Genomic DNA, 22,627 nt, shown 5'->3' on the forward strand with positions numbered 1-22,627 from the left:
GTGTGAAATATCTATTATCAAATTCTTGGTGGACACGTTCTCTTCACCAAAAACAGCCACATGTTATGGAAAGCACATAGAAACACCCTCAACACGCTAGTACACAGAACTTTCCTCAACGACTTTTTTTTAATTTGAAGCTTCTATTAAGGATAACTTTCAAACTTTCCAGGTAATTCCATTGGACCCCCCAACATTTAAAAGTGTCCCAGTCGATGCCTATATGACTTTATATACTTCTTCTCTAATCCAATCCATCTGGCACACACAGAAAAACCATTGTGTAGACTTTTGAAACCTTCATTCCTTTCCTCTGTTTTCAGTTTTGCCTCTAAAACAAAACAAAAAAAACAAACCACACAAGTGAACAACATCCTTAACTTACTGTATTTTGCCCATTATTTCTAGTTTGAAAAATCCCACCATCTATCAGACATTCTTAAATTTCTAATTTGGGTAACATGCAAAAATTCAAACTTGGCTAGAACTGCTGCTGTCTCACAAGGTTCTATTTCTTTAAATTTTCTTGCTTTGTTTTGGGTGGTACTAGGATTTTTACTTTCAGTTCTTGAATGTGACTTTTGCTTGTAATTGTAATCTTTTAATTTTTAGTGTTGCTGAGAGCTCCAACAAGTACTTAGTTTTGTGAACATTTACAGTTGCTTTTAGGAATTTTTGTATCTGGGTTTTCTATAGTGGTTTGTATTATTGTGTCAAATTGTTGTTTTGGAGACAAATTTTAATTTTTGGGTTTGTGCTATTGTGTTAAATTAGTTCTTTTAGAGACAGAAATTTTAATTTTTGGGTTTGGGTTTGTGTTTCTAGGGCTTTGTTCAGATTTTGAATTCTAGGGTGTTGTATATGATGTTGGTTCTAAGCATGAGTTCAAAGAGACAAAGGCGCCCAAATGTTAGGTTAGGGGAAATAGGTGATGTTTCTGCAGCTTTTGCATGTAGGTTTCCTCAAAAAACTGAGGGAAAATTGGGGCATAAGAGATGGAGACATGATTTTGTGAACCCTCAAGAATTTGAAAACAATTTCATATGTGGATTCTCAAAGTTCACAGCTTCAGAACCTGGTATCTCTCCAAGGACTTCAGCTGATTTGCAACAGAATAGAGAGAACAAGAATCCAAACTCATCAAACATGGCTTCTGAATTTGCAATTTCAGAGGAGCTTGGTATGACCAAGTCTGGACTGGATTTCAGTAATATAACCCGGAAGTGTAGGGTAATGAAACGACGAGGCCGGGATGCAAGAAGCAACATTTCGGTTTTTGGTGGCACTTGGAGTTCTAAACTTAGTCCTGAATTCAGTAGTGAAGATGGGAGAGAGAGTGGTGGGAAAGATTTCATTGGGTTCACATCAAATGTGTGGGAGGATGATTTCCCTGATAATGGTTCTAAGGACTTGTCGGATCGAGAAACGCCAGCTACAAGCAAAGAGGCCTGTGAATATGATATGTATGAGCCCACTTATGATGCACGGCAGCAAGGCAATCTCAATGATCCTTGGAAGGAGGATGCTTGTTATGAAGACAACAACTCATTTCCTAAATCTGGCGGTGCGTGGGATGAGATGGGATCTGGAGGTAGTGATGTAAATGGTGTTAAGAGATGGTTGGAGGAGCTCGGGTTTGGTAAGTATGCTAGTGTTTTTGAAATACACGAGGTTGATGAAGAAGCTTTGCCACTACTTACTCTTGAAGATCTCAAAGAGATGGGTGTATTTGCTGTTGGCCCTCGAAGGAAGTTGTTCAATGCAATTCAACAGTTGAAAGGAGAAGATGATTTGGCATGACGGTATACTCAACTGAGTATGTAGATAAACTTGCTAATGTTGCTTGTACTAGCTAGCACTTCTGTGCAGGAAAAAGTGTCAGAGATGTATGTAACCTTTTGGACTTCTAACACATTTACTCTTTCTGGCTTTGCTACTTATGTCAATGAGATAAGATTACATATTTCATACTTTTTGCTCTTGTAGCATTTTTTTTTTTTTTTAAATTTTTATAAACATTTTCCCCTTCATAATTCATTAACTTTATGAATTTTGAATCAAAACATTGTGCCTACTAAACAGATGAACTGGTGACTTGTTGAGAGAGAGACTTTTATGAGTTAAAGAGTATCTGTCTGCTGGTAGTGGTAACTCTTCTGGCCTCATTGGAAGGTATATCATAGACAATAATACACTTTTTTTCCCTTCATGTGAATAATGATCACTTGTATCTCCATGTTGTTAACTAAATGTAACCAACATTTCAGCGTTGTCTATTTCTTATGCTTAAAATGTCAAAATGATGAGTGGGTCTGTCTATTACTCCCATTTAGAATTCAGTAACGGCTGATACTGGGACATACATTCTATAAGAATCAGCAATGGACAACAGATGTTTGGTTCTGTAATGTGTTTCCATAATTTATTTTCTGATACACTATATTGATGATAGCTTGAGAGGTCTCATATTCTCAAATTCTGATTAAATTTTGTAACATTTGGGCTAGACTCAACTTTTGAGGTAATCCACCATCATCTTTTACTGGTAAATTACAAGTTTGATAGGATTATGGTGAGCCTATAAACCCCCATAATTGCTAACTTAGAATTTCATGTATTCCAAATCTTGTTCAAGTTTAATTTAATAGATATTGGTGTTGTGTGTGTAAAATTAATACTTTACTCTGCTAGGAGCTTTCACTTGTGCACCAAAAGAACATTTATGCTTGTGTGTTTTGTATGTACAATATTATGGTGCTTAGAAGTTAGAAGTATTTGACCAGTAAATAATTTTATGTATATTGGTTTAAATGAGTTATTGTGACAATAGCATGAATCTTATATAATGATTCTGTTTGTTGCATACGTTGATCAAAATGTTTTTTCAAGAACGACAAATTGTCTGTTGAAACATGTTAATAGTGTGACTGAGGCTTCTTCTGAATGGTGTATGTGTCCATTCGCATGCAGACCAACAACTGCCTGTTAATGGCCTTCAAGGCATATCTGAACTATGACAAAAAATTGTTTAAAAAGGAGGTACTCGTATCATTTGGTAATGGAACAGTTGCACTTCCTTCTCCTTGTTGTGCACTGTGTTTTGCTTGGAGAGCGCAACCTCCACCTTCCTCATACGTACTTCTAACTGTGTAGTTCATTCTGACTTAGCATCTGCCTCTCTGCAACTTGATCTTAGATGTTTTTTTATCCTTCTTTAGAGTTTGTTACTGCTTTGATTTTGATAGTTATTGCTAGTGTAATTTGTAAAATCTCTTTTTCGGGGGATTTTGTGTTTTCAAATGCAGATGAACATAGATTCTGTGCATTAATAGTTCATGTATATGGTGTGTCTTCTGTTATGATTCTTAACTGAACTGCAAAGTTTTTCTTACACAATTGATATTTGAATGTAATGCAGACATTTGCATGCAGAAGGATGGTTGTTTTTCTGAATCTCTTCCTTGTCTCCCCTTCCGCCCTAACTTTTTGGATGGAAAGTTGGTTTTTGAAACTTGATTTTTCCATACAATTATTTCAAGTTGGAAGTTGTTTACACATTTCATGTTGGACAATTTATTGGTCTTATAAACTCTTTATCCTAACATGCGTTCAATATTGACTCTTTTTGTTCCCCCTCTCCAATTAACAGTCCTGCAAATGAAATAACACTCAGGATTACTTATCGGCTTAGGATACCCAAAAATATGAAGGATTTGGGTGGTGCAAGTGGTTTACAGGTGATTCCTTGTTGCTAGTGAAGTTGCAAGTAGTTTAGAGGTGGGTTTTGCATTGATATGAATGCTGTGTGTGGAATTTTCTGTTTCCATTGCTGCAGGAATGTTGAATTTCGGTAGTAATAGGACCTATCAGTTTCACCCATTGCAGATCTTTGTTGTGTAGTTTCAACTTTCAAGTACTGATTGACAGGGATCTCCCAGAGTGTAATTCGATCGTCATCGTCATGAATAATAAATTGTTACAGCTGGCTTATAGATCTGGTGGACAAGTTGGGTGAAATTGTCTTAGTTCTGAATGAATTTGTTACCGCGATTTCGTGATACTTGATTTTTGGCTTTGTTTGATTTAGTTTGATATGTTCTAATTGTTTTCTCTTTCAGTTTAATGCTTTTATAACCATTTTAAGGAGAATGAGCAATTGAGCATATTTTCATTGTTCAAAGATTCATTATGGTTGAACTTCTTACAACTACTCATCAACAAAATGATTACGCTTCAGTATCCTATTGAGATGGAGTCATTAATTAAGAATCTGTGCAAGTCATTTTTGTAGAAAAAATTTCGCCACAAGTCAGTTTGATTAGAAATTTGTGCTGCACGCGGTGTATGGGCAATGAAAGATCTGTGTTACAAGTCGTTTGGAGATTGAACATGCATATGCTATATAAACTTATGTGTTTTTCCTGAGTACAAAATCTTGCAACATTTTCATACCAAGCTGAGATATCAGCTCACCGTGGGTCCAAAAAGGAAAAAGAAAAAAGGATTATACAACTTAAAATAAAAGTGTTGTGAGAATGTTGTGAGATTTTGTGGTGGCCTTGACTTTTTCATAATTGAAGTTAAAAACATGAGCAATATGTCAGATGTCTTTTAAAATCCGTGCTTCAATTTTGGGGAGAGATCTTTGCTATAGGGCATAACAAACATGTCTAGAATTTATCCTAAAGTTTACTCTTTAACTAAATTTCCATTGGAATAATCTGAACTTTGGATAAAAAGACCGTAAATGTGTGAGAGGGTCCCATAGAAAAAAAAAAAAAAAACCTCAGCCCATTCCAATTCAGAGCCTCAAAAATCACAAGCCCTGGGCTGGGTGTCTCCAAATCCAACTATGGCCTGGGCTGGCTGTACTTCATTGAACTCTTATGCAGGTGGAATGGTGATTGTACTCCATATAAAGGCCCTTATACTTGTATGAGTTGTATCCATCAACAATTTAAACATAAACGTTGCGCAAACAGATTTCAAATTGTGGAAAAGTATACCACTGGTGTCATACTGTCATGCTTTTAATTTTGTGTTGCCTTTGTCCTTGCCATTCTCTATGTCTTTTTCTGGTTGTAAGACTTGGTTTGTGTCTTGTACTTATGCGATGGGTGATAAGTGCCCCTTCACTAAAATAGATGGGGCATAGACAAAGATGTGTCCAAAAATGCCATATGTCATGCTTGTGTCTCGTCTAATGCATTGAAGTACTGGATGAAAACTGGGTCACCTATCCATGTTCCAACCAAGCACATGCATTTGAAGTTGTTAGCTGTTCAATAACTGAAATAACATTTCATCAAAGTATAATAATTGAAATAACATAAGGCTTAACAAGCTTACATTTGTTTAGAATGTAACCAAACTTTTCAACCCACAATTAGCAACATCTCTTTAGAAAGGAACTCATAATCTTAGGCAGAGGAAAAATAAAATGAAACTTATAATCTTATTCCAAAACATTATTTCACTATCCAGTCAATTCTTCCACCAAATGTAATTTTCCTACCTACCATTGATGGCTGCACTCTCATCACAAAGAAAAATTGGTTTTCAAAGTTAACGAGAGAAACATGTTAATTCAATCAAAGTTTTTTATATGTTTGCCCTTAACTGTCTTATTTTTCCCCGACAACTCTTTGGAAGTGGCATCTTTTCTACACATAAATAACTGAAAAAAGCACAATTCACTAACTGATGTGTTCTAATCAAATGAAAGGAGTAATAATCTCATGTTAAGGTTATAAACTACTCTGATGGTTCAAAAGCAATATTAGTTTGGTTACTTAATTATGGCACCCACCCAAAAAATGAAGACTCGTGTGGAAAAAAAAGGTCTATTCATTGTTATAAAAGTAAATTGGTATTTCTTGTCCACTACAAAATGGGTATCGTAGTTTTATAAATAGACAATTATATATTAGTGGTTTTAGCTTAAGAGTTTTCTTAGGATAGACTTTAAATTAGTTTGAGAGAGCCTAGAGAGTTTTTATTTTTATTTTTTAAAGTGTTTTTTTGAGTGTGTAAACATTTTTTAATCTCTCTTTGAAATGGTAAATTCATCTCCGACAATCTGTTGATGTAGGCTATTGTTGAATTATGTAAATCTTTGATGATTTTGTATTTTTTTTTTCCTACTAGTTTCTTTTATTCCTATTATTTGTTTGTGAGCTCGCCTTTCTAAAACTAATTGGTTTCCCTTTAAAAAAAAAACTTATTGGTTTCATAAGAGCATCCGTAGCAGCTGTTGTAAAAATTATGCCATTTTACCACATCAAAAGCCTACTTTATTATTTTACCACATCATTTTACAATATCTCATTTATCAGATGTTTTATATTTTTATCACTTCATTTAAATATTATTTCTTAATTCTTATTTTAAAACCTGGGACTGTAGCCACAGATGGGGATTGGGGACTGTAGCCACAGATGTCACAAAATTAAAAGCTTAGAACATGGGGACTGACCGACTGACAGAGAAAGAGGAATAAAAAAATAAAAAAATCATATGCCACATATTTCCGTACCGTGCCAAATATATGATGACACTGTAACATGTTGTAAAAATTATGAGATTTAGAACATCTGATATTTGGTATTTTTTGGTGTTTGGTGTGTTAAATGTGCCAAATATTTGACATTTGGCACATTTAGCACATCTAGTGTGGGTGCTCTAACTAATTAAGTGGGATTGCTTCTGAAGACTCTTTCTTGCAAGAAACCGGTATAAAAACTTCCACTCTTGTAATAATGGAAATGTGTTGCACACTGTAATACACAGTCACAAACCTCGAAATCGCGACTTTTTGGAAAGTGTGTGAGCTATGTAGGCAAGTGGGTGTGTAATAGACACTCCCTAGTAATAGATTGGTATACCAACCTTCACTGTGACAACACATGATCAATATGAACAGGCACAATTGGGCAAAATATTCTCTTTGCATATGTGTTTTTGTTGGATGGCTAATTTATTCAACAGACCAATCTCCCATTGTAAATTGAACATATTGACAACCACCCTCGAACAAAGGTAAAAGTAAAAACACACCAAAGGTGGTTAATTTGAACTAGACGTCATTGGTGACATCAATATATATATATATAGGCCAGCGTAACTTTTTGACGCCATGAGTTTTGCAGTACAAAACCATTTCAATCCACTTTTTCATCTTTTCTCATAAGATATTACTCCTAATAATTGTTTGCCAATTATTGCTGAATTTAATTTGACCCATTTACATTCACTTTTTTTTTTCATTTACCTATACTATGTACTAAAATATCTTCACACAAATTTTTAAACTTTTTAAAATACTTTTATCTTTTAATTGAATACTTTTAAATTTAAAACACAAACTGGTTAAAAAAGTAGTTTATTATTTTTAAAAGAGTTCCTAAGTTTTAGGTTTTCAAATTTTTATTAAGATCCTACAAATTAAGAAACTATCTTTATCTTATTTTTAAACATTATTTCACCAAACCAAAATAAAAAATAAAAAAGAGCCTTATTGTACCCGCATGCATGTGATGAGTTTAGTTTATCATAATTAGGTTTTTGCATGTCATTATTGAGGTATCTACTTTTGTTCATAGATGCTGGAATAAGAATAGGAACAATACAAGGGCACATAGATATCTCTACTAAGATATTTTAGTTAAATTGTATGTTTTTTTTCTTGGGTCCTATATTAGAGTAGACAGATTTAATTCTTGCTAGGGAGAGGGGGACCCATAAGTATCAAATATCGTTTTTGTACCATTATGCATGATTACAACTAATCAACGACTAATTGCAACATTAGTGCGTAGCATTGAATATTTTGGTATCTAAGTTTAATTATACATTAAGCTAAGAATTAATGGTGGAAGAAAGTGACATGACAGTGTTAGAAAGGAGTTGTTGGTTGTATTTGTATCTAATTATGTAATAATATCAGCTAGATGTGACCACGAGATCTTAGGGTTCATCTTCCATTAACATCAAAGCTTGTTTAACAAAAAGAAAAGGACAACAACATTTTGCTTACTATCTTGTTGTCATGTGGGAATGGGGACATGAAGAGGTGTCAATGAGGTCACTAGTATCATATCACCATGGCCATACTGTTTTGTTTGTTCCTCTCTCTCTCTCTCACAAACACAAGCATAGTAGACAAACAAGACAATGCTTGTATTGTATCTAACTTTGGATGGTTATAGTTTTGTGACATTTGTCAAATACCATGAAGATCACACAGCTCCATTAACATTGAGACACTTCGATGTTAAGCATTAAGAGTGTGCCACGAGTTTTAGGTCCCAAAATGTCATCATTTGAACAAGAAAAACTGTATATTCTATAGAAGTGGACAATGCATTGAGTAGAAATTTATCGTTCAGATTTCACAAAAGCTCTATTTTTTAAAGTAGTGGGATTGGCATATTAGTTTATTGCTTCAATGGTGTGAGTATGCCCAATTGGTGAGATATGATGTAGTTTTAAATGTTATCACTGTCATCTATTCCTTTGCACACGCGTTTGCTTCCAGAAACCTCAATTATTAGATAATAAATATTGGGTTCTTACATTGCCATCGATTTTTATGCAAGACTATTCGGATGGATAATGAGAAGAATGAATTTTTAATCTATAATTTAGTGTTTTTGAAGATACAAAATTATTAGTCTCAGTCACAGCAATTATATTTATATATTTTTAGGCTCCCAGAAATTATATTTATATATATACACACACTCTAGTATTAAAATATTAAGGGTTTATATGTGTGTGTACGTGTGTGGAGTTTTGTCTTGATAGTGCTTTGAAGTGGTTGGATCACATTAAGAACGTCTTCTTTATAAATTACTTTCTTGATACCCAACTCTACTTCATTCTCCACTACTATATGAATAGTCTTGGCTTAACACTGTGAGGCCTACATATCAATAAGAGGGGTGTCTTATACACTTGTCTCATATAAATTTTTTTTAGAGAAAGGAATAAATTAAATTAATTTTAAAATAAAATTTTTATTAAATTTTACTTTATAAAAATAAATATAGACATCACATGCCCTATATGTGACCACATTTTCCATATATTAATATGCTAAAGAAATGATAATAGAACACCAATTTGGTCATTTCTCAAAAATTTAAGAGTTCTTATTCTAAATTAAAAACAAAAGAGGAACGTTTTGATTTGGACACAATATCTAGGTGGTTTGTATAATTATTTCAATATTTAAATAACAATATAATTTTTTTAATTTAAAATTTAATAGGTGAAGATGGGAGGATTTGAATCTTGGATAGTTATTGTCAAGCAAAGTGATAGAGAGATGGTCGAGCTTGTAATCTCTGTGGTGTGGACAATTTGGACAACTAGAAACAAGGTAAGGCATGGTGGAGTCAAGAAGAATTGTTTGGAGGTGGTGGAATGATGTACCCAATAGTTAGAGGAATATAGAGCTGCAAACATACCAGGCACATTACAATCAAAGGTGAAGAAGTGTAACAGGAAACCCCCTCCAAATTCATTTTTTTAAAGTGAATGTGGATGGAGCTGTGTTTGCTGCTAAAAAAAAAAAGGTCAGCTTGAGTTTTATTATTCGAGATGCTCAGGGTTTTGTGAATGCTACATTGAGTAAGAAGATTAAATTGAAAAGACTTCTTGTTTTATTGAACAAACTTTTATCCATAATGTAATTTCCATTTCTCAAGATCAATAAAGTTCACACTCTTCCCATAAAAAAAAAAAAAAATATATATATATATATATATATCAAAAATCAAAAATCAAAAATCAAAGGCTGTCAACAGTATTACAAGACTCTTGTCAAATAACATCACTAGAGCACTAGCATTGGGGGGTGTAAACACCTTTCAATTGCTATTTTACAATCCAAGACAGTAAAAACCCACTTCATCTGAGTTTGTATACCTAAAAAAATTTGCAACCTATGAATAGTAAGGTTGCATATAGATGTGTGTGAAGAGAAAAAGATAGTGAGAGGAAAGAGAGAGATAAGAATACTTTTTATTATTTTATTAGGTAATTTATATTATTTTATTAGATTATATATAAAAATAAAAACTGAGATGTAAGGTGAATGGTAAAATGAGTTGATAAAATAGTATTTGAAGATGCAAAATAGTGTTTTTTTTCATCCTCAGATGCCAATGCTCCATATGTTAGATGATTATTTGACATAGTAATTATGTTTTCATATCACCTGCCATCGGGGTGAATTACCAATAAGAAACTATTAAATATTAGCATTGATACACCATGTTGAATATGCTAATATGGATGTGAAAGTGAAAATATAAAGTGTAGAAAACAATAATATATAAGGGTTACGTGGTTCAACCTAACGGCCTACATCCATGGAGGAAACCCTAAAAAGTTACATCAATAATAAATTAGAGTGTAGTATAAATTATGTGTTACAATGAATTATAACATGTGTATATATAGTAGAATAAACCCTAAACTAATAGACTTCTAGTACAAGTAAGAGACTTGACTTACACACAAAGTAGAATTAGGCTTAAACCTATACTAATTAGTTAATATATCTCTAATACCCCCTCTCAAACTCAAGATGGAAGCTTGATGAAATCTTGAGATTTGATAAGGTTAAGAAGATCCTTTAAATGAAGTTTGGCTCTGTGACGGTGGTTTAAGTAAGGCAATGGTCTTACAGTGTTGATACAACTTCTAATGATAGCATGACTATACCGAAGAGTTTTGATGACAGCAGTGAGAAGCCAAAGAAGATGAACGCAGTGATGAAACACCGAGAAAGGCAAAGATTGTTGTTAATACACTGTAAGGACAGAAAATCATGATCACAGTAAGGTGGTTCTGATACCATGTTAAATATTAGCATTGATACATCATGTTGAATATGCTAGTATGGATGTGAAAGTGAAAATATAAAGTGTAGAAAACAATAATATATGAGGATTACGTGGTTCAACCTAACGACCTACATCCATGGAGGAAACCCTAAAAAGTTATATCAATAATAAATTAGAGTGTAGTATAAATTCTGTGTTACAATAAATTATAACATGTGTATATATAGTAGAATAAACCCTAAACTAATAGACTTCTAGTACAAGTAAGAGACTTGACGTACACACAAAGTAGAATTAGACTTAAACCTATACTAATTAGCTAATATATCTCTAACACCCCCTCTCAAACTCAAGATAGAAGTTTGATGAAATCTTGAGATTTGATAAGGTTAAGAAGATTCTTTAAATGAAGTTTAGCTCTGTGACGGTGGTTTAAGTAAAGCAATGGTCTTACAGTGTTGATACAACTTCTAATAATAGCATGACTATACCGAAGAGTTTTGACGACAACAGTGAGAAGCCAAAGAAGATGAACGCAGTGATGAAACACCGAGAAAGACAAAGATTATTGTTAATACACTGTAAGGACAGAAAATCATGATCACAATAAGGTGGTTCTGATACCATGTTAAATATTAGTATTGATACATCATGTTGAATATGTTAGTATGGATGCAGAAGCGAAATCATAAAGTTTAGAATATAATAATACATGAGGGTTACATGGTTTAGCCTAACGGTCTACATCCATAAAGGAAACCTTAAACGGTTATATCAATAATATATTAGAGTGTAGTACAAATTCTATATTACAATGAATTATAACATGTGTATATATGGTAGAATAAACCCTAGACTAATAGACTTGTAATACAAATAGGAGATTTAGCTTGCACATAAAGTAGAATTAGGTTTGAGCCTATATTAATGGGCTAATATATCTCTAACAACAATGGTTGTAAATTTTTTTTTTTTTTTATAAGTTTTTATACAAATAATATCAACAAGAAATAATCTTAGTCAATTGGAGTACTACAGATTTTTTTTAAATGAGTGCAGAAATTGTCCAATAGCGTATGAGAAAACAAGATAAGTCGGGTATAAAACTATTAAATTCCAAAAGTGCCCGATCGGACGCGTGGAGCCGGCACATCCCGACACAAAATAATACAAAGAAAATGGGGTCCAAAGCATATCAAATTCCACACCAAAACCACGGACGGACCAGAAACATTCAATTTTATTTTATAATAATAATAATAAGTTTTAGATATTGACGGCAATTATATTAATATATATTTATATATAAATACAATATAGAACTTTGCCCCGTGATGCAAACTAGACACCTTTCGCAAAATGTTCTTACTTCCACCAATATGCTTTAAGAAACATGATCAATTATTGTACAAAATACTACAAATTGTTTTACTTCGATTTTTGTTTAATATATGTATATTTCCTTTCTGAAACTAGTTTTTAAAATTTTAAAGCAATTTTCTTCAAATGGGTTGGACTTTTTAGTCTCCAATTGGACTTGAGGGAGACCCACTTCAAGGACTTGACAAATTTGCTTAGTCAGAATAACAGAGTTTGATGGGAAGGGTGAAAAGAGAGGAGGGAAGGGATTTACATTTTTAACCCTCTAGCTTATATAAATTACAGGGTTTCAAATTAAACTTAAGGGTGTCAATGTTTGACCGGATTCGTGAGCATGACATAGGTTTTGCGGTTTAGGGTTGGTCTTAGCGAGTTTGGGTCATAAATAGGTCAATCCGAAAGTGACGCAATAAGAAATGTATCATTAGCAAGTCAGGCAGGTTGACTCGCAATAAACACGTTTAACACGTTAATTTATTTGTATCAACTCAAAATTACCCATTAACACAATCCGTTTAACTTGTATAACAAATAAATATTCATTTTATTTTATATTTTTCAATTATCTTTTATATTTAATCTATATTTTAAACTTAAAAAGAAAATTGAGTAATTACAAAAATTTATAAGTTATATAATTGTAAATTGAAACTTTACGAACCCTAGATCTTTAAGCCCTACAAACCCTAAATCTCTAAACTTTCTTATAAATATCTAATTTTATTTGAAATCTCCCTAAATCATATAGTTTAATTTGAATGTATCCCTAATTATAAGATTTAAAATGTAAATATAAAAAAAAAGTGACATAGGACTTTTTTTTTTTTTCCCCTTACACGGTAATCTTTGTATAGACCCCATTGCTATCTAACTTTTAAATTTGATTACACTATTTCCAGTCTAAAGTCAAATTTTTGTATGGTTTCGTAGGCAGTCATCCTCAACTAATCATTCGCTATTAAAGCAAAAATCTCAACTTGAATCAACTAGTTTAAAAGCTTATATTTTATAGTTTAATTGGAACTTTTTAATATTCTTTAGTGGAGACGTCTAGGATCCATCTCTCTCTCTCTCTCTCTCTCTGAAAAACCTTGATTGAACTAAATTTTTTCAAGTGGATTTAACTAGATTTTAATACATAGTAAAACATAGAAATAAAAAATATTTAAATTTGGTAATTTTATTATTGTATATGATAATATACCTATATACAATAAACAATTATAATGCTAACAAGTATATTAACATCTAGTTGTATTGAAGAACTTTCGTATATTCTATAAAAAAAAAGACAAAGTTTGGTATCAAACTTGGTTGTATCCTAAAATTACAACTTCACTCAATATTTTTTTTTATTGGATGTGAATTTTGACAAATTCACAATTAAATTACATTTTCTTCTTATATCTTCTATGCTTGAAATTTTTTCCAAAAAATCAAAAATCAATAACTATATCATTAATCAAATGTTTAAATTTCAAATTGTTGTAGTTTAAAATTATGTATAAAAAAAAAAATTTATAGATCGAACATAAAATTATATTTGATTCACATAAACTTTGGTATGTGTGTCAAAAATATAAAGAGCATGCAATTCAATGGTTAGATTTTAAAAATATGTAATTATGTCTTTTTTTTTTTTAAAGAAAAATTCATTTTAACTTGGAAAGCTTTTATATTGAACTTCGTTGAAAAACTATTCAAAAGATGACATCTTAATGTAAGGCTCAACTGAAAAACTATTCATTATTCAAAAGATTACATCTTAATTTTTATAAGGTAAACTTGGGGCATAATAACATAATAATTTAGATTTTTTTAGATATATATCTTTTTATCTTTGTAACTTGGGGGGGGAAGAGAGAGAAACTAGGTAAAGAATGGGGTGGGGGCCAGAAAGCACTTGATTAGTAAACGGGAGAAAATGGGTGGGGTCAAAAACCGGAAGAGATGTCTACACTCCAACCGACTGGGCCGCGGGAGCTGAGCCCAAAGTTGGTGGTTTAGGAAAGTGACACCCATTACCGAGAGAGAGAGAGAAGATACAACAAAGGTTTTTGAAGACTCATCAAAGACCATATCTTTTCCAATCTTACAGATTGTGAAAGCTGCATAAGTTGTGGATAGCCCACGTAACAGTACAGGACCCCCAATATCAAATATTCACTCTCTCTTTTTTTTCTTTTTTCTTTTTTTTGGCTTCAAACCCCAAACCAGGGATAGCTATTCTAGGGCTACTTCTAGTACTTATTACATAGATGTTTGGAAAATTTTGAGAGAGAGAGAGAGAGAGAGAGAGATGTGGACAAAGACAAATACCAGAAGACCTAATTCCAAGCTTCCCCCCCCCCCCCCACCACCGTCCCATGTGCATGTGATGTTGTGACCAGGTTTCCATCAATTACCTGTTCACTCAAGCAATCAGAATCACTTGCAAATTGCAATGTTGTTCATTGTTATTATGAGTGGCTGGCTTACAATTTGCTACTATCAAATCCTGTTCCCGTTGTCACTATATAAATTTCTTTAAAAATTAAAAAAAAAAAAAAACATTTACATTTTAAGTTTTGGATTAAGCTATAGAACAATATATGATGGTGGAATTTTAAGTTATTTTATGTTGAGTTAAGGATCATATATTTTGAGATGTAATTTTACTCAAAATTGAAATTTGGAAATTTGCAATATTGATTTTCTTTATATGGGTTAACATTGAGAAGCCAGTATCATTACTATCTATATACCAACCAATGAAATCACCACCATTACTGTTAATCTATCATCATTGATCTATGAAGCACAAACACGGATACAGACACAAGTACGAGTACGAGTACAAGCACAACAGAGAAATATGGTAGTTTTTAAAAAATTAGTTCATGGATACAGTGAGGATATGTATATTAATTAATTATTTAATATATTTTTAAATATTATTAAGAATTTATTTTTTCATATAATTTTAAATATACCAATTTAAGAGTAATAAAGGATAATAAAGTGAATTCATGACTAATATATGATATTTAGAAATTAGAATACTAACCAAAGAATAAGATCTAAAAGAGTGAATAAAAGATAACTAGATAAGTGTTCACAATTAAAACTAAAAAGAAATAAAAAATAAGTGTCGCTCGTGTCCCGTAATTTTTTTTTTGGTTTAAAAAATAGGATACAACTGGGACATGGGTGCAAAGGTGTTCTAGGTATGTTCCATGTTCGACATTGGTACGACATGGATACGGCACTCCAAATGAAGTGTCTGTGCTTTTTAGTCGATGATCAATAAATTGGTCATACCAATGTCACCACCACTATCATATAGCTCCCATCGTGAACATCATTATATTTTACCACTACTATAACTAAGTATTTGCCATCATCTTTGCTACAACTGTCAATACATTTTTGATTTCTTAACTTTTAGATATATTCATCCAATTAAGTAAATTTCAAATTAGTAAGATTAAAGTCCACATCAATTTAAATTTCATACGTATGAAATTCTAAAAGAAAGTTTTAAATTCTTCGTCCAAAGTTACATAAATATGTAAATTAAAAGTTGTGAGTTTACTATTCAAGAAGTTTTGTATAATTGATTGATGGGAAAGAATTTTAATAAACACTATGAATGATTTAGAGTATAAAGTATAGACTAATATACACACAAACATATACAATGATGGGTTCATCTCCTACCTTATGATAAACCTAGTGGTGTCTTTGAACCTTTTACCTTTATGGTAATGAATGTAACCTCACTTGTATCTTACAATTTTTAACTTTTTTATAAGAATATCTTATAATTTACTTATGTAGACTTATACAATGATGGATTATTCATTTTTCTACCTTTGTGGTATATCTAGTGTTTTTTTTTTTTTTTTTTTGAATCTTTATAGTAATGAATTTAAGCTCACTTCAATCTTACAATTTTTAACTTTCTTGTAAGAACATCGTATAGCCCCACCACACAAAGTTCCATTGTTGAAACGTACCCACTAATGGATAAACTTGTCCAAGCCAAATAGCCAATATATAGGCCAAAAGATGTGAATGAAAGAGCCATATTAGTCACACCTTGTAGGACAGCAAAAACAGTGTGCTTGATCCGTATACATATGTTGACAAATGCATACAAATCAGTGAGTGGATGGCAAAAGATCAAGCAAGAATCTCGCCGGTTAGTGCATCTATGGGCGGCTGATTTTCCCCCGTACATGGGTCCGAATTCCATATATTGTCTCTCTTCAGAAAATCACACCATAATTATATATGCATACCCATCATCTCAAATTTCTCAACGCAATGAGTGAGAGTGAAGAAAAAAAGAAAAGAAAAGATATAGATAACAAACGTATCTCATAGCCTTTGTTATGGAGTTTGTGGCGACGACTCCATTTATATACGTATGGGGGATGTGGTTTAGGGGAGTTTAATTTCTTATATTTTTGACAAAGAAAGGTCGACAAAAATTTGTGTTTCATGACATGTATTTTTTGAAAAGCTTCAATCATTTGATCCCTTGTCGTTCATTTTGTACATCTTTTTTGCTCACAAGCCTCGTTTGTATGACTATTACTATGACTTTAATTTTACCTTTAGATTGTCATTTGAAGGTGACAATAGGTCAATTTCTTGCCAGTCCAAGGCAAAGCAGACCTATTATATGAAATAACTCATAACATAACATGAATTATTAGTAAATTACAAGATATCCATTTCATCCATCACATTTTTCATACAATGAAAAGAGATATCATTTAAACTAGAGCTTATTGACTCTAAGAAAAGGGAATAAGAAATTCATCTTTGCTTTATGATGTATGATACCTAATTGATTGGAAAATTTTTTCTTTCTTCTCATTATTTGGAGGGAGAGGATAGCATAATGCCAAGATGGCTAGTCTCATGAGCAAACCTAGAGACCTAGTGTGAGCCTAACCTCGTTGGACCATCCCATCGACTATGGCCAAAAACTTAAACTATGGTTGTGAATAAAATGAGTTGCTTATGAATAGCTCAAACTCAACTAAGGAAAATATTTTTTTTAATGTTCATTCGTTTAGCAAACAAAAAAAAGCTCATGTCCAACTTTAGGCTTGATTACTTTAAACATAATAAAATTATTCATTACTAAGCTCATGAGTATGAGGCTTAATTTAAGTATATATAATATATGTGTACATCTATAAAAAAAATTTATTTATATAGACTTGGGATTAGATTGTTCAACTTTGTAAATAAGTTAATTAAAATATCAAATTATTATTTGTAATTTATTGATAATATAAATAGTCATTTTCTAGTAACGATTATATATAGTTTTTAACAATATAAGGTTGGTGAATCTAATTTGTACGAGTTCATAAACTAATATTGGTCTATCTAATTAACTCAAATAATACAACTTCAACTACAAGTTAGTTGTTAATTATTTGCATAAATTTGTGAACAAGTAAAAACTTTTAGCCATGATTAGTACTATATATGGAAAAAAAAAAAAAAAAAGTTAATCAAGAAACTCATGAACAAGTCGATCTTGTTTGATAGAACAATCTTAAACTTTTGATACCCAACTTAGCTCGACTCTTTTATAGCCTTAACTAGAACCCTTGACTTCGTTTTTGGCTCAAATTTTTTTTCCCAGTACAAACATCTTCACTTGTTCCAAATTATTACAATTATATATGTTGTAGTAGTTAGACATGCTGGAATCAATGGCCTTGAGCCTAAAAACTGAACTAGACGTGGGGGTAGGAGAAAGAATATAAAGGTTGTAAGCTTCTTCTTTTTTTTAAAAAAGGTTGGTAAGCCAGTTAGCCTAATATTCTAGTTCTACAATTATCAAGAAGTGTTGTAAGTTTATGTTTGGCTAAAATGCAAAATACAAACTAAGTTTTTTAAGAACTCATTTCGGTCCCCTAACTTTGCTTTCGTTTATTTCAATCCTCTAAGTTTTATATTTATTCAATTAAGTCATTTCCATCAACTTTTGTTAAAATTTTTTGAAAAAAAAAATCTCAAAAATACTTTTCAATCATTAATTAAAATTTTTAATTTAAAAAATTTTAATATTGAAAAATTAACCATAACATATAACAAAATTTGACGGAAAAGTTTTAATTGAATAAATTTGAAAATTAAAGGACCGAAATGAACAAAAACAAAGTTAATTGAATAAACTTGAAAATTAAAGAATCGAAATAAGCAAAAACAAAATTAGAGGACCAAAATGAATTGTTGTAAAACATAGAGGTGGGTCTTGCATTTTAGCCTTTATGTTTTATATCATGCTTCATAATGAAGGTAGTTCACCAAAACTAAAACCCACCCCTCTGCGGAGTTGAGGAATTGCTAATACCATGAGATGGTGGATCATCATCATATATTCTGTGTAGCTCTTAACTAATAAGGTTCCCAAATGATTCGCAACTAAATTAGGTAAGACAATTGTTTAATTGAATTTGCGACCACAATTGTATATATGTGGCCTCACTGTTGCCACACGGTCAGACAAATTGAGCGTTATTTTTTTTGCCAAAACATTGAAAGAACGTTACCTATATATAGTGAGTCACACCCCAGGGCATTAAAGTCTGATTGTGGACTAATCAATTGTATTTAGGATGAACCCAGCTTCGATTGTCCAAACTTTTTATTTCTAGGTTGTCCCACAGCTAAATGCATTATGCATCCTTGCATTACTGTGATATAATAGGACTCAGAAAGAATGTGAGGCTTGGATTGGAGTCTGGAGGAGCAGTACCAAGTCATTGCCTTGTTGGCTTTGTACTAAACATGTCTGTTGGCATTTAATTTTCTTGCAGTAAATTTCTAGTTTGGTGCCTTTTTAGCATCTTCTTATATAAGTTATATTAAATAAAATCTATATCAAGTAACCTCAATCTTATGGTTTCTTTTTTAGCCTATTCTAAGGTTTTAAATTTGTTTGTTTAAAAAGTTTCCTTCTTCCAAAGTTATTATTACAATTAATTTATAAGTTAAAGCAAAATTGTATTGGAATTTTTGTTGCGAGGAAGTGACATTATCTAGTCTATTCTATTCTAGTCTTTTCCATACTTTGCTTTTCTTTTGATTTTCATTCTTCAGTCAAGCTTTGGAGTTCACACTCCATCAAGCCATTTGTATTGAAATTGAGATACTGTTGCAAGTCCTTCCCTTCAAATCAAATATACTAGTATCCAAAAGAGGTTTATGTCTCTATTAGAGATTTAGAATTATTTCAAAAATGTCAGCAATCAAGTAAATAGTTCAACAACTAAATAGATCTAATCAAACTGAAAAAAAATGAAAATATTTATACATGTTAAACCTTTCGTCGCCACTTTGTGAAAAATTGTTTTTAGTATGAATATGTCATATACAACATGCATTTTGCCAAATGAAAATATAAGAATTGGTTCTTAAAAATAGAAGAAAAAGGAAAATCCAGCTTGGGCCCAAGATTGTCCCTAAACTCAACATGAAGCAATGAGCAGCCTAATGAAGAGAGAGAGAGAGAGAGAGAGAGAGAGAGTAAAACAAATAGTAGTATATGGGAATAGTGGTGGACGTACGCTGCACAGAAAGATTACAGTATCTGGTCAGATGCATGCATGGCCTGTACGGTAAACAAACAAAACACCTCTTCTCTTCATACTAAAAACTTCCTAGTTTATTATGTGTGTTTATCAAAACAAAAATCATGGTGACAACTCACGAATAATACTAAGCGACGTGGCGTTCAGTGGACCAGTTGTGACTGACACCAGGATAGCACAGAGCCCTTATTATTTAGTGTGGCCGACAAGGCGACAACCCCATTTTGTGGACTACATCTCCTCTCTACTCTCCTCCGTCCACGTGTCCACCACGGACGGCCAGATTTCGTTTTTCGGTCGTACGTTCCTCCCCAGTCCAACCCCGTGCCTCGTCAACCCTTACTCCTTCTCTCTACAAACCCACCAAATTTCCCAAATCACACCTCCACTTACATTAACACTTATTTGTTTTTTTTTTTAATAATACATGAGAAATCGGTATTTCAATCTCTTGGGGACAGAGTTGCTAGTATTTTTCACTTCGCGTAAAATGAAACATTTCAAAGGATAAGGGTTAGCTTTAGCGCATTAAAGCTGACACAATATAAATTTGTGATAAAAATTGAATACATGTCGGTATCATATCTATTTCAGTATACTGTAGCGAACATGTGTCTCATTTCAAAAGCTCCATTAATTGATAATATAATGAATTGAATTTGGAACTTTAGATTCTCATCAAGTTCCAAACCAATGAATTCCTTAACTCCTACACTATTATGTTATTTTTATGCAGTAAAAGTTTAGTGATGCAACTTTTGTACTACAATTTTTTCCGTAAACCTGACACGTGTGACTGTATTTGATGGAAATAAGTAACGAATTCATGTGAAAATAATGGTATGCCAATCACAGTTAGTTACATATATTATTAAGTTGTGATAAAAATTATGACAAATAGTTTAATCATAGGAGAATTGCTTTCACGCCAACACGGCAATTGGTCCAGTGGCCAAGCTTTGGGTTAACAAGCCTTTAATCTTTGGGTACAAGTTCCCCTAATTTCAAACTAACGAGCGCATTGAGTTTTTATCTCGTTGGCAAGTGATCTAGTGGTTAGGCCCCGGGTGAACGAGACTTCAATTTTGGATTCGAGTTTCCTTGATATCCGCTAATGAACTCATTGGACCTATCACTCTCTGTATTGCCTTAAGCACACATACGATTGCCACCCCTCTTCTTGTTTTTATTTGTATTTACCCAAAAAAACAAAAAATTGACACACCTATATATCAGTAGACCCAATTCAGTAATTTTGCAAAACAATATGGGCCATTGTCATTTTCTCGGTACTACACGGCTCTTTCAGTAATTTCAAAATATGAAAAAAAGAAGACGAACATATTAGAAGTAGAGTAGGAAAGATATGAAGGGATATTTGTCAGAGTGTTTAGAAACTCTCTCTGCCTAGGCCCCTCTCTCTCTCTCTCACACACACACACTCTCACAACACTTCCCCACACTCATATAATGATATAACACTTGAGAAGACTTTCCCTGTCACGGTCAGCAAGTGGGAAAACATATTCCCGGAAAATCTCTCCAAAGATTTAAACACAAGCTTTCTACTTCCCTATAACTCCTCCATAATTTGCAATTCCCACGAATACAGACCAAAAAAAAGTTGAGATTCTTCGGTGAGAATCGAAATGCAAGACATCCAGGCGATCGGAAGTGGGCGATTATTCGGCGGAGGAGACCGGAGGGTTCGTCCAAATCACCACCACCAACACAACCATCATCACCACCACACCCAGACCCAGAACCACCAAGCTCTCAAGTGCCCACGCTGCGACTCGCTCAACACCAAGTTCTGCTATTACAACAACTACAACCTGTCTCAGCCTCGCCACTTCTGCAAGAGCTGCCGCCGCTACTGGACCAAAGGCGGCGTCCTCCGCAACGTCCCCGTCGGCGGTGGCTGCCGCAAAGCCAAGCGGTCCAAACCAAAACCCAATTCATCTGATGCATCAACTCCTCAGACTCAGCGGCGAGAGCCCAAGTCCAACTCTCATTCCAGCAGCGAGAGCTCAAGCCTCACCGCCACGACAAACACCGCCACCGAAGCTGTCTCGGCTGTCACAGACCCTTCTCTAAACTCAGCTTCGAACCTGTTGAACGTCCAAGACTCGAAGCTCTTCGTTTCGAGTTCTAGCTATGAACAGGGTTTGCTGGAACAAGGCTCGGACTGTGGGATATTCTCGGAGATTGGAAGCTTCACGAGCCTTATTACAGCGCCGTCGAATGAAACATTAGCGTTTGGGTTCAATACTATGCCGGATATCACGACGACGCCGTTTAGGTTGAATAATCATCAGAGTCAGAGTGAAAATCAAGAGTGGCAGAATCATCATCAGCAGCAGCAGAAAGCGATGGGTTTGGTTGGCGATGAATTGAAGATGCAGGAGGAGATCACGGGTGGGCTGCTTGATCAGACGGTCCAGGTTGATTTGTCATCGTTACAGAACAGATCAAGTGGTGGAGGTTTTGGATCGTTGGATTGGCAAGCGAGTACTGGTGATCAAGTTTTGTTTGATCTTCCTAACACCGTTGATCAAGCATACTGGAGTCAGAGTCAGTGGACTGATCAGGACCACCCTACTCTCTATCTCCCGTAAATCTCTCTCTCTCTCAGTCACACTTTTTAACCATTAAAATGAGGAAAAAAAAAAAACCAAAAAACTCTCAAAACATATCAAACAAAATCAAAGAGGCAAACAAAAAAAAAGAGGAAAAGAATTTGAGAGAGTTATATGAAGTTTTTATGCATATGACTATTTTTCTATGTAA

General features: G+C 33.3%; 2 protein-coding genes across 6 annotated transcripts; both read left to right on the forward strand.

Annotated features, from left to right (window-relative positions):
• Window positions 1–242: 242 nt before the first annotated feature.
• LOC126701471 (uncharacterized) lies at window positions 243–4,060 on the forward strand. Of its 5 annotated transcripts, XM_050399586.1 has the most exons (5): window positions 243–1,886; window positions 2,083–2,172; window positions 3,419–3,497; window positions 3,650–3,737; window positions 3,836–4,060. In XM_050399586.1, the coding sequence occupies exon 1, from the start codon at window positions 862–864 to the stop codon at window positions 1,798–1,800; it is 939 nt and encodes a 312-aa protein (XP_050255543.1). In that variant the 5' UTR covers window positions 243–861; the 3' UTR covers window positions 1,801–1,886; window positions 2,083–2,172; window positions 3,419–3,497; window positions 3,650–3,737; window positions 3,836–4,060. The 5 variants fall into 5 exon arrangements, with proteins under 5 accessions (XP_050255543.1, XP_050255541.1, XP_050255540.1 ...); XM_050399584.1 differs by having other exon boundaries at window positions 2,083–3,497; XM_050399583.1 differs by having other exon boundaries at window positions 3,419–3,737.
• Window positions 4,061–21,188: 17,128 nt separating this feature from the next.
• On the forward strand, window positions 21,189–22,622 carry LOC126701799 (dof zinc finger protein DOF5.4). Its single transcript, XM_050400167.1, has one exon. It carries the CDS (start codon window positions 21,487–21,489, stop codon window positions 22,453–22,455), a length of 969 nt encoding a protein of 322 aa, XP_050256124.1. The 5' UTR covers window positions 21,189–21,486; the 3' UTR covers window positions 22,456–22,622.
• The last annotated feature ends 5 nt before the right edge of the window (window positions 22,623–22,627 follow it).

The sequence above is a fragment of the Quercus robur genome, chromosome 10 (assembly GCF_932294415.1).
Source record: "Quercus robur chromosome 10, dhQueRobu3.1, whole genome shotgun sequence".
Lineage (NCBI taxonomy): Eukaryota > Viridiplantae > Streptophyta > Magnoliopsida > Fagales > Fagaceae > Quercus > Quercus robur.

Coding starts and splice junctions, on each gene's coding strand:
- LOC126701799 (XM_050400167.1), top strand. CDS start 21,487: ATGCAAGACATCCAGGCGATCGGAAGTGGGCGATTATTCGGCGGAGGA.
- LOC126701471 (XM_050399584.1), top strand. CDS start 862: ATGATGTTGGTTCTAAGCATGAGTTCAAAGAGACAAAGGCGCCCAAAT.